The following is an 11,319-nucleotide window of genomic DNA, read 5'->3' as shown; positions in this document are numbered from 1 at the left end:
CCGGAAGTTGCTTTGTTTTGCTTCAAGATGGCTGCGGGGATGTATTTGGAACATTATCTGGACAGTAAGAGCAGACTGGAAGCGGGGGTCAGGGGTCGTAGAGTGGTGGGGGAGGGTCGGGGCTGAGGGGATCTATGGCCTCGAAGTCCCGATGGTTAGAAAGTCACAACTGTGAAGGGGTTCCAGGTGAAAGAATATTGGAGGGTGTGAAGAAAGGGGGGCGGGGCAGCAGGGTCGTAGCCTCGCTTTTGGGTGTAAATAAGGGAGGGGCTGTGCGGTGGGGCTGAGGATGTAGCTTGAAGGGCTGATGGGCTTAGCCGGGAAGATATTTTCTGCCCCCATCTTCAGGGTCTCCAGCCTCAGGGTACATGGTTTTTTTCCCTCAAAATCATTCCGAATTAGTCCTTTTAGTATATCACTCACTGCCACTTGGAGCAGCGACAACGATCTATTATTAGCTCTTTCGCTTAGTTCTTTCTTTCCCAGAAGCGGTTTCTTGTGGGATGGGGGGTTGTGAGCGACCACTGTCAAATGATGAACTGGAACCCTTCTCTTCGTGTAGTAAAGATCCAGTTTCCTTTAAATGGGAATCTCGTGTTATGTTTATGCCGTTTATGTAACACACCCCTTCACAAAGCCTGCCACCATATACGCTTATATTTGTCTTAGTGTTGGGCGTCATTCATTCATACATCCATTTATTGAGGGTGTGCTTTAGGTCAGACAGACATAATAGGTAGGTACTGGGGATGTAAAAGAATGAATAAGACAAGTCATTGCCCTCAGTGTTTAGTAGGAAACAGATTCTGCTACTAAATATAAAACAGTGTGACAAGTACTGAAAAATACATTAAAAGGACACTTGGTAACATTGGAGAAAGAGAAGCTAATTATCTGGGGATGTAGTTAAAGCTTTATAGAGGATGTGATGTTTGAACAGAGTCTTGAAGATTGAGTGTTTTTAGCCAATGTGAAAAGAGAAAGAGAATTGCTGTGAGGAAAGCACCAGAAAAGATGTGATGGATTTGTGGCAAGGTCGGGGAAAAGTGAGGTCAGAGTGTTTGCTATATACGACTTTAAGGTGGGAGAATGAAAAGTGAGACTGGAGAAAGAGGCTAGGGCTACATGGTGCAAGGTTTTTTAAAGGCAAGCTAAGAATATTGCACTTTAAATAGTGAGGAACCAGCAGATTTTAAAAGTCGAGTGATTTTTATAAAGGAAAATAACTGCTGTATGATAAATTCGAGCATGATAACTTTGGTAATAGGAAGATCAATTAGTGATAACAGTGTAGCTCAGAGATGAGGACCTTATCTCAGGGAGTGACAGAAGTATTTAGGAGTTAAATATGATAGGACTGACTAAATGACTAAATGGTTAAGAAAAGGAAGGATCTAAGGAGACTTCTCAATTCCCTGCTTCTGAAGTGAGGTAGACTTCCTATCAACAAGATAGGAAATGCAGGAGTAACAGCAATATATTTAATTCAGTTTAAACTTAAGCATAGAAATGGTAATTGTATCCATGAGAATGAATGAGGTAGAAATCATTCAGAGAAAACAAGTGAGGAAATGAGAGGTTTAAAGTGTAATCTCAAGAAAACATTGCCTGACCTGTGGTGGCACAGTGGATAAAGCATCGACTGAGGTCGCTGGTTCAAAACCCTGGGCTTGCTAGGTCAAGGCACAAATGACAAGCAACTACTAGAAGTTAATGCTTCCTGCTCCTCACTGCCCCCACTCTAAAATCAATAAACAAAACCTTAAGAAAAGAAAACATTAACATTTAGGACAGGCTAAGGAGATGTCAGTGTGGGAATTACCAGTAAGTATATTATGAGATTTAGAATCCTAAGAGGAAAAAAGTTATTTGAAAGAGAGAAGATAGTGCCAACTGCTGCAAACATACATTTTAGGATAAGTTACTGGTGACTTAAAGTAATCTCAGTAAACTGGTAGCAGATCTGAGGTTATAGGTTAAAAGCAGTGGAGGCATTTTAAAGTTTGAAATATTGTCATGCAAAGAGATTTTTCCTTTATAGGAGAGACTTGAGTATTTATGCATTAATATAAGTATTTATTGAGGACTCTCATCTGGAAATCATAATTTTAAATGCTAGGGAAATAGAATAGAAGACAGGTGTGCCCAGCCTTTCTGGATATATTACACAACTAAATATTTAATTATAGTTGGATAAGTGCAAAGAAGGGTAGAGATAGAATAATTTGACAGTTAAATTTAGTGTACTTATTGGGAGTCTGGGGAAGTCATATTTGAGCTGAACTTTTTTTTTTTTTTTTTGTATTTTTCTGAAGCTGGAAACGGGGAGAGACAGTCAGAGAGACTCCCGCATGCGCCCGACCGGGATCCACCCGGCACGCCCACCAGGGGCGAAGCTCTGCCCACCAGGGGGCAATGCTCTGCCCCTCCGGGGCGTCGCTCTGTTGCGACCAGAGCCACTCTAGCGCCTGGGGCAGAGGCCAAGGAGCCATCCCCAGCGCCTGGGCCATCTTTGCTCCAAAGGAGCCTCGGCTGCGGGAGGGGAAGAGAGAGACAGAGAGGAAGGAGAGGGGGAGGGGTGGAGAAGCAGATGGGCACTTCTCCTGTGTGCCCTGGCCAGGAATCGAACCCGGGACTTCTGTACGCCAGGCCGACGCTCTACCACTGAGCCAACCGGCCAGGGCTTGAGCTGAACTTTGAAGGATGAGAAATTTGGTAGGCCACGAAATATGTTGTAGGTAGTATGAGCAAGATCAGGAGGTATGTTCCAGGCACAGAGAGTACCACGTGAAAAGCCAAATGGCAGGAAGAGTGTTGGCAAGTTCCAGGCATTCAGAGAAGACCAGTGTGATCAGAGCAGAGAGAACACATATTAATTAAGGCTAGTGTGAGGTAAGCAAAGGTTAGAAAGTGTGTAACAAGACTAGGAATAGTGCTATAAGAAATTGCTGCAGGGTTATAAGCAGGAGAGTGACTTGAACAGATGTGCTTTTTAAAAAGAACATTCTTGCTACTATATGCAGAGTAGATTGGAAGTGTGTATGTGATGAGTGGTAGAGGATATTTGTAAGTTGAGAGCAAGGAGCTTAGAAGCAGAGATTGAAAATAAAGGAAGGGAAGGGCTGATTTATAGAGTAGGTCCCTGAAGAGATAAAGGGTAGGAAAGCTGTGCAGAGGTGGAAAAGCTACTTGTGGAGAAAGGCAGACACAGCCTCTTCTGAGGAAGGAACGAAGAATGTTGTTTCTGGTCTATTCAACTGTTCAAAGGGAGGAAAACAGTCCTGTTTTGGACCCGTACTTTAAAAGCAGCTATAAGGCCTGTGAAGTCCAGTGAGTCTTAGTTTCTCCTCTTCTCTCTAGGTATTGAAAACCTCCCCTTTGAACTGCAGAGAAACTTTCAGCTCATGAGGGACCTGGACCAAAGAACAGAGGGTATGTACAGAGTAAGGCGTGCATGCGCATACTGAGTGTGCATGATTATTTCCTTTTCTGTTTGTGTTACCATATCATCTGATGTGGAGAAAGTGACTTTTCTTTCTGTTTTACTCTTGCATTTCTTAAAAGGAGAGTAGTGATGGTCTGCATTTTTGTATCAGCTCTTCCGTAACAAATGGAGTATTGCAACAATGTCTCAAGAATTCAGAGATGCTATGTTCTTTTTATCTTCCTCAAGAAGAATTAAACAAACTAAAGTCAACTCTAGAATCATATCTGTTTTCTGTGTTCAATGTATCTATAGGAAGGCTAGAATTTTTCTACTCCACTGGATTGTTAATGTGACTGTTACAAAATTCAGTGAGGCTTTAGACAGGATCTTTGCTGTTTGAGAAGTTCTTAAAGAGAGAGAAAGGAAAAAGAAAGAAGGAAAAGCATCAGTTAATATCAGGATCTGTCCTTGGTATTCGTCAACCTTACTATTTGTGGTCTTCCTTGAAAGTTGAGCAAGTTTGGCTGCATTGAGGCATTCACTTGAAGTCTGAGGCTATACTGCAATGGTCATGTTGGTCTCTTCAACATCAAAAATGTCTGTTGGAGCTCTCCCTGTACCTGCTGAAGGATATTCAGGTCTAGGTCTTATCTTTCATCCTTGTGTAACCAGGCTCAAGAATGTAACAAGCTGGGATTTGAGTTACTCTGGGTAAGTTTACTCATGAAAAGGTGAACATCATCTAAAATCCTGGACATAGGCCCTTGAGAACCACCTGCTGAATTGTGAAAAACCGACTTGCTTTCTCTGTAATACAGTTTCAACTCTTGAGTTCATGCACAGAAAGGCCAGTTGGAGATGATCAAACTATGTGCTTTTTTAGCTTCCTCCAAGGGCTTCAAAGAAGTGGAGCATAAGCATAGTGCAGTCCTTCCTATTATCTGTTGCTGCATTACATTAGAGTCAAGCTTCTGTCTTTTTTTGTCGACTTTTCAATGAGCCCTACCAAATATTAGGCAGTAGACATCTATGGTCTCAGTGTCGTGGGACATCACTCACATTCTGATATTAAAATGGTGCAGTGTGTAAGATAACAAAAAAGTGATGGGAACTATAAGCAAGTTGCAAATGATAAGCAAAATAGGGTGGGCAGTAAGTAGCAGTGTTACCTCTCATTTAGCTATTTTTCTGAAAGTTTTATTTATTGATTTTGGAGAGACAAGAAGATGGAAGGGCGGCAGGGGAGGAGGAAGCATCAACTCGTCGTAGTTGCTTCTCTTATGTGCCTTGACCAGGCAAGCCCAGGGTTTCGAACCAGCTACCTCAGTGTTCCAGATTGACACTTTATCCAAGCCAGGCACGTCTCATTTTAAATGATGAACTATAGATGCACAGACCTGGAAGCCAGCAGCAGCAGGTGACCCAACCTTGTTTACAGCGCTCAGAGCTGTTGTGGGATACTTTTGCGACGCCTTTGAGACAAAATTTTTGGTTCAAGAAGGAGCAGCCAACCCTGCAAAGAAGCATCTTCAGATAGCAACAGAAGTATAGTTTGTATTCGTGCAGTGTGCAAAGGATCTCTCATTATGTTTTAATAATTTAAGTTTCAACACTCATAGCAATGTGTTCAGCACTAGAAGGCAGCTTTAAAACAAATATTGTCAATATGTCATATTATTTGAGTACATGGCACAGTACGTATGAACATTCAGTATGTTTTAGGTCAAAAGTTGGTCAGTGGAAAAAGGTCCAAGGAACAAGAGGAAGAAGTGTGTATCACCTAGCCACACAGGGGCCATTGTGACCAGGCCTCTCTCTGTTGTAGACCTGAAGGCTGAAATTGACAAGTTGGCCACTGAGTATATGAGTAGTGCCCGCAGCCTGAGCTCCGAGGAAAAATTGGCCCTTCTCAAACAGATCCAGGAAGCCTATGGCAAGTGCAAGGAATTTGGTGACGACAAGGTGCAGCTTGCCATGCAGACCTATGAAATGGTATGGCCCTGTTCATGGCTCCCCGCCTACTTTCCATCTATTCCTCAGGGTCCTAGACACCTCCTTCAGCTGTTTTGGGATCTGTTTGGGGTCTGGGAGATCCATAGAATCTGCCTTAGCCTATTTTCTTTTACTGGCATCAGCCCTGTACCCCTTCCTTTTTCCTTTCCACCTAGGTAGACAAACACATCCGACGACTGGACACAGACCTGGCCCGTTTTGAGGCTGATTTGAAGGAGAAACAGATTGAGTCAAGTGACTATGACAGCTCTTCCAGCAAAGGCAAAAAGAGTGAGGAGGGGGGCGGGCCATGAGCAGCGGAGCGAGGATTCAGAGGGAGAAGCAGCTAGCTCTTCAGCTTTCAGGGAGGGGCACCAGGTTGGAAAGGGGGTAAGAAGGACTTAATATCTTTCTTTCTCCCTGCCTTCTGGCTTTCCCCCTCTTTCCTAGAAGGCCGGACTCAAAAGGAGAAAAAAGCTGCCCGTGCTCGTTCCAAAGGGAAAAACTCAGATGAAGAAGCCCCCAAGGCTGCCCAGAAGAAGTTAAAACTTGTGCGCACGTAGGTATATCAGGGAGCATTTTGCCAGATGACATAATCTCCTGTCCCACCACCCCAGCTCCCATGCCACACTGCCCCTTGCTACTTTCTCAGTCTTCTGCGCCATATTTCTTCTCCTTACCGTATTGGGATCTTCTGGACAGAGAGGAGAAGCTCCAAATCACTTGTCCCACAGGCTCTCCTTTGTCCACCTGTGAGAGTCTCAAGTTGTAGTTTCCCTTCCTGCAGATGACACTTTCTCTTCCTCTTGGTATACAGAAGTCCTGAGTATGGGATGCCCTCAGTGACCTTTGGCAGTGTCCACCCCTCTGATGTGTTGGATATGCCTGTGGATCCCAACGAACCCACCTATTGCCTTTGTCACCAGGTCTCCTATGGAGAGATGATTGGCTGTGACAACCCTGATGTGAGAACCATTTTGCCTCTGGATGGCGGGTTCTGGGGACATTAAGTGGAAACAAGATGGGGGAAATGGTTGAATAGTGGGACTTCCAGATAGAAGGAAGGTGGTCGGAATTTGCCCTCGTGACCTCTAAGAATTCTCCAAAGGCATGGATGGGATAAGGAATACTCCTACCGAATCTATGGGGGTGGCTGGGTGGGGAGGGAGCTGCTTTTTTTTCCTCTGCCCCTCTCTGGCCTGAGACTTGTGCTTCTTCCATCTTATCTAGTGTTCCATTGAGTGGTTCCACTTTGCCTGTGTGGGGCTGACAACCAAGCCTCGGGGGAAATGGTGAGTGAGAGAGTTGTGGTAGGAACTGGACTGCCCTGCGTTGAGTAGTATAGGGCGTTCTCCCTTTCACTTGCTTTTTCTCTCCTCTTCTCTATCATGTTCTGTTTATTTCTTTTTAGGTTTTGCCCACGCTGCTCCCAAGAACGGAAGAAGAAATAGATAAGGGCCTTGGATTCTGACAGTTTCTTCCACATCCCCTGCCCTGGTCTAGTGGGGAGAGGAATGAACGCCTGTGCTGGGGCCAGGGGGTTCAGGGAGCAGTGGGCGGTGCAGTATTGTCATCCCTTCTCCCCTGTCCCCTCTCCTGGTGCTGAGGCTGCATCCAAGTCCTGGTAGGGAGGGGTGCCGCAGCCACTAAGGGTATGTGCTCTTACTCAGCTCACCCCCTTCAGAGGGAAGTGGTCTTGCCCACTGTCCTTTTGCCTCCATGCTGAGGTTGGTGCTGTATTTCCGAGGAATGGTCCTCTTTACTCCCCTTGCTTTGTATTTAAGGACTGGGGCAGTAGCATGGGGGCAGTCCCCCAACCCTTCTAATTCTCTCCACCCTGTGGCGGGGGACTATGGTGTAATAAACTTTCATTGTTCTCTTTCTGCTTCTTCCATGGCGGGGGCTTCCCCAGCTTATTTTTAATGGGCACCCCGTCCTCTGTGCCAAGAGGAGTCATCCTGACCTTGTGAATGGGAGAGGGGCAGCTGGGATGCAGCTAAGCCACATGTTAGGAATTTGGGTAGATGAATAAAAGCTGTACCTGTTGGCTTGCTGTGTTTTCCTGGAGACACCATTTTGGTACATGTGCTAAGTGTTTTGTTTTTTTTGCATCCTCTGAGTTGGATAAGAGGTGGGAGGATAACATGCCAAAAGTAAGACAAGGCTGGAACCAGAAGTGCATCAGGATCCACAGCTTCTCAACTTGGGTAGGACAGAGCTGGCTGGCTGGGCTGTGCCTCAGACCAGGGCTTCCCCAAACTTTTAAAATTGTGCAACTTTTCTCTGTGAAACATCTCATCACTTAATTTCCAATAAATGTGTATTTATGTTTTATACATGTATTATACTAAGTATTAACTTAATTATTTTATTAAAATTTTTTTTTAATTTATTGGTTGATTTTAGAGAGGAAGGGAAGGAGAGGGTGAGAGAGAGACAGAAACATCAGTATGGCCTGACAGGTGGTGATGCAGTGAATAGAAGCTCAACCCGGAGCACCCGATGTTGCCAAGATTGCCGGCTTGAAACCTGAGGTTGCCAGTTCAGTTTTTGGTCAAATACGAGAAGCAACTAGGGAATCTGTCTCTGCTTCCCTTTCTCTAACTTAATTTTTAATAAAAAGCCTGACCAGGCAGTGGTGCAGTGGATAGAACATCAGACTGGGATGCAGAGGACCCAGGTATGAAACCCTGAGGTTGCCATCTTGAGTGTGGGCTCACTGGCTTGAGCGTGGGATTATAGACATGACCCTGTGGTCACTGGCTTAAGCCCAAGGTCGCTGGCTCAAGAAAGGGGTCATTTAGTCTGCTGTAGCCCCCCAGTCAAGGCACATATAAGAAAGCAATCAGTGAACAACTAAGGTGCTGCAACGAAGAATTGATTTTTCTCATCTCTCTTCCTGGCTGTCTATCTGTCCCTCTCTCTGACTCTCCGTCACAAAAAAACTGCCCTCCAAAAAAACCACCTCAGATGGGGAATGCATTGCCACAGGGGACTTGCCAGGTGGATCCTGGTCGGGGCCTGAGTGGCAGTCTGTCTCTTCTTCTCTCACTTAAAAAATACATATATGAGAGCAATCAATGCACAACTAAGTGGAGCAATGAGTTGATGCTTGTCTTTTTCTTCCTCTTTCTCTTTTTTTCTTTCTTTCTCTTTCTTTTTTCTCTTTATTTTTTCATTCTTTTTTTCTTTCTTTCTTTTCCTCTTTCCCTTTCTTTCTCTCAAAAAATAAAATAAAGCCTGGCCTGTGGTGGCACATTGAATAGAGCATTAACCTGGAATGCTAAGGACACCAGTTTGAGACCCCAGGCTTGCCCAGTCAAGGCACATGCAAGAAGCCACTGTGAGTTAATATTTCCTGCCCCTCCCCCCAACCTTGCCTTTCTCCTCTCTCTAAAAATTGATAAATAAGACAAAAATATAAATAAGTAAATATTTTAAAGAATAAAAGAAACATCAATATGTTCCTATATGTGCCCTGACCAGGGACCAGACTCACAACTTTTGTATATCAGGATGATGGTATAAACAACTGAGCCATCCAGTAGGGCTTGAGTTTTTGTTTGTTTGTTTTTTTTTGTGACAGAGACACAGAGAGGGACAGACAGGCAGGAAGGGAGAGAGATGAAAAGCATCAATTCTTCATTGCAGCTCCTTGGTTGTTCATTGATTGCTTTCTCATATGTGCCTGGACTGGGGGGCTATAGCAGAGGGAGTGACCCCTTGCTCAAGCCAGCGAACATAGGGTCATGTCTATGATCCCACGTTCAAGCCAGTGACCCTGTGCTCAAGCCAGCAACCTCGAGGTTTCAAACCTGGGTCCTCCGTGTACCAGTTCGAGGCTCTATCCACTGCGCCACCGCCTGGTCAGGCTGGATTTCTTATTTTAAACACAGAAAAAATTTTTTCCCTATGCCTGTGTATTGTCTTGCTCACCTCCTACCAGGAAACCACTTCCCTAGGCTGAGCTGTGTTTACACCTGAGCTCCCCTGCACCTGATCCCTACTTTTGTTTCCCTTTTTAGTTCATTTCTTACCTGGAGGATTCCTCTCTGGTTCCTATCCAGAAAGGCCCTGACTTTGGTTTGTATATTCCATATCTGTCACTCTAGAAACCTGCCTATATCATATCTAAGCCTCAATATCTGTTAGTCAACTTTTTTCCACTGTATTGAGAAAAGGAGTTGGGGGAGGGGGGCATTAACTCATTGTTCCACTTAGTTCCATTTAGTTATGGACTCATTTGGTTGCTTCTCATATGTGCTCTGACTGGAAATCAAATCTATGACCTCAGCATGCCGGGATGATCAAGAGAAAGAAGCATCAACTTGTTGCTCTACTTAGTTGTGCATTGACTGCTTCTCATATTTGACCAGGGATTGAACTGGCAACCTCAGGCTCAAGCCAGGCCAGGGCTGGGCAATTTGTCTTGAAGTTTGTTTCCCATCTGTAAAGTAGGGATAATAAGTGGGATTACCTTGAAAAAGAAATAAGGTGGTGCATAAAGAACAACACAGGCCCTGGCTGGTTGGCTCAGTGGTAGAGCGTTGGCCTGGCGTGCGGGGGACCTGGGTTCGATTCCCGGCCGGGGCACATGGGAGAGGCGCCCATTTGCTTCTCCACCCCCCCCCTTCCTCTCTGTCTCTCTCTTCCCCTCCCGCAGCCAAGGCTCCATTGGAGCAGGGATGGCCCGGGCGCTGGGGATGGCTCCTTGGCCTCTGCCCCGGGTGCTGGAGTGGCTCTGGTCGCGGTGGAGCGACGCCCCGGAGGGGCAGAGCATCGCCCCTGGTGGGCGTGCCGGGTGGATCCCGGTGGGGCGCATGCGGGAGTCTGTCTGACTGTCTCTCCCCGTTTCCAGCTTCAGAAAAATACAAAAAAAAAAAAAAAAAAAAAAAAAAGAACAACACAGCACCTACTCCATCAATGGTAATCAAAGATGAAAAAATATCTATAGCCTGACCTGTGGTGGCGCAGTGGATAAAGTGTCAACCTGGAAACACTGAGGTTGCCGGTTCAAAACCCTGGGCTTGCCTGGTCAAGGCGCATATGGGAGTTGATGCTTCCTGCTCCTCCCCCCTTCTCTCTCTCTCTCTCTCTCTCTCTCCTCTCTATAATGAATAAATAAAATCTAAAAAAAAAAATTTTTTTTAAATAAAAGAAAAAATATCTATAATTCTCAAACTATTACAAAAAATTCAAGAGGAGGGAAGGCTTCCAAGCTCATTTTACGAGTCCAGCATCATTCTATTTCCAAAACCAGATAAAGACTCTACAAAGAAAAAAAATTACAGGCCAATATCCCTGATGAACATTGATGCTAAAACTCAACAAAATATTAGCAAACTGGACCCAGCAATACATTAAAAAGATCATACAGCATGATCAAATGGGATTTATTTTGGGGATGAAAGGTTGGTATAATACCCACATATTAATTAATGTGATAAACCACATAAACAAAATGAAGGATAACAATCACAGGATCATATCAATAAATGCAAAAAGAGCATTTGATAAAATCCAGCACCTGTTTATGATCAAAACTCTCAGCAAAGTGGGAATAAAGGGAATATACTTCAGTATAATAAAGACCATATGTGACAAGCCCACAGTCAACATCATACTCAATGGTCAAAAACTAAAAGCATTTCCTTTAAGATCAGGAACAAGATGAGGGATGTCCACTTTCACCACTGTTATTCAACATATATTGGAAGTCCTAGCCACAGCAATCAGACAAGGGAAGAAATGAAAGCATCCAAATTTGGAAAGTAAGAAGTAAAACTATTTGTAGATGACATGATATTGTATATAGAGTACCCTAAAGATTTCACCAAAAAACTCCTAGAACTGATGAATAATTTGGTAAAGTAGCAGGATCCAAAATCAGTATCTAGAAA

The 11,319-nt window shown here is 44.4% G+C and overlaps 1 protein-coding gene across 4 annotated transcripts; it reads left to right on the top strand.

Annotated features, from left to right (window-relative positions):
• Nucleotides 1–7,753, top strand: ING4 (inhibitor of growth family member 4). Of its 4 annotated transcripts, none has more exons than XM_066357952.1 (8): nucleotides 1–64; nucleotides 3,361–3,432; nucleotides 5,253–5,419; nucleotides 5,596–5,701; nucleotides 5,873–5,978; nucleotides 6,237–6,384; nucleotides 6,650–6,711; nucleotides 6,831–7,753. In XM_066357952.1, the coding sequence occupies exons 1-8, from the start codon at nucleotides 28–30 to the stop codon at nucleotides 6,868–6,870; spliced, it is 738 nt and encodes a 245-aa protein (XP_066214049.1). In that variant the 5' UTR covers nucleotides 1–27; the 3' UTR covers nucleotides 6,871–7,753. The 4 variants fall into 4 exon arrangements, with proteins under 4 accessions (XP_066214049.1, XP_066214048.1, XP_066214047.1 ...); XM_066357951.1 differs by having other exon boundaries at nucleotides 5,870–5,978; XM_066357950.1 differs by having other exon boundaries at nucleotides 5,596–5,710.
• Nucleotides 7,754–11,319: the final 3,566 nt, after the last annotated feature.

Source organism: Saccopteryx leptura, chromosome 1 (genome assembly GCF_036850995.1).
Source record: "Saccopteryx leptura isolate mSacLep1 chromosome 1, mSacLep1_pri_phased_curated, whole genome shotgun sequence".
In the NCBI taxonomy this organism is placed as follows: Eukaryota; Metazoa; Chordata; class Mammalia; order Chiroptera; family Emballonuridae; genus Saccopteryx; species Saccopteryx leptura.
The sequence above is the reverse complement of the archived record's forward strand: the minus strand, read 5'-3'. Positions and strand labels throughout refer to the sequence as shown.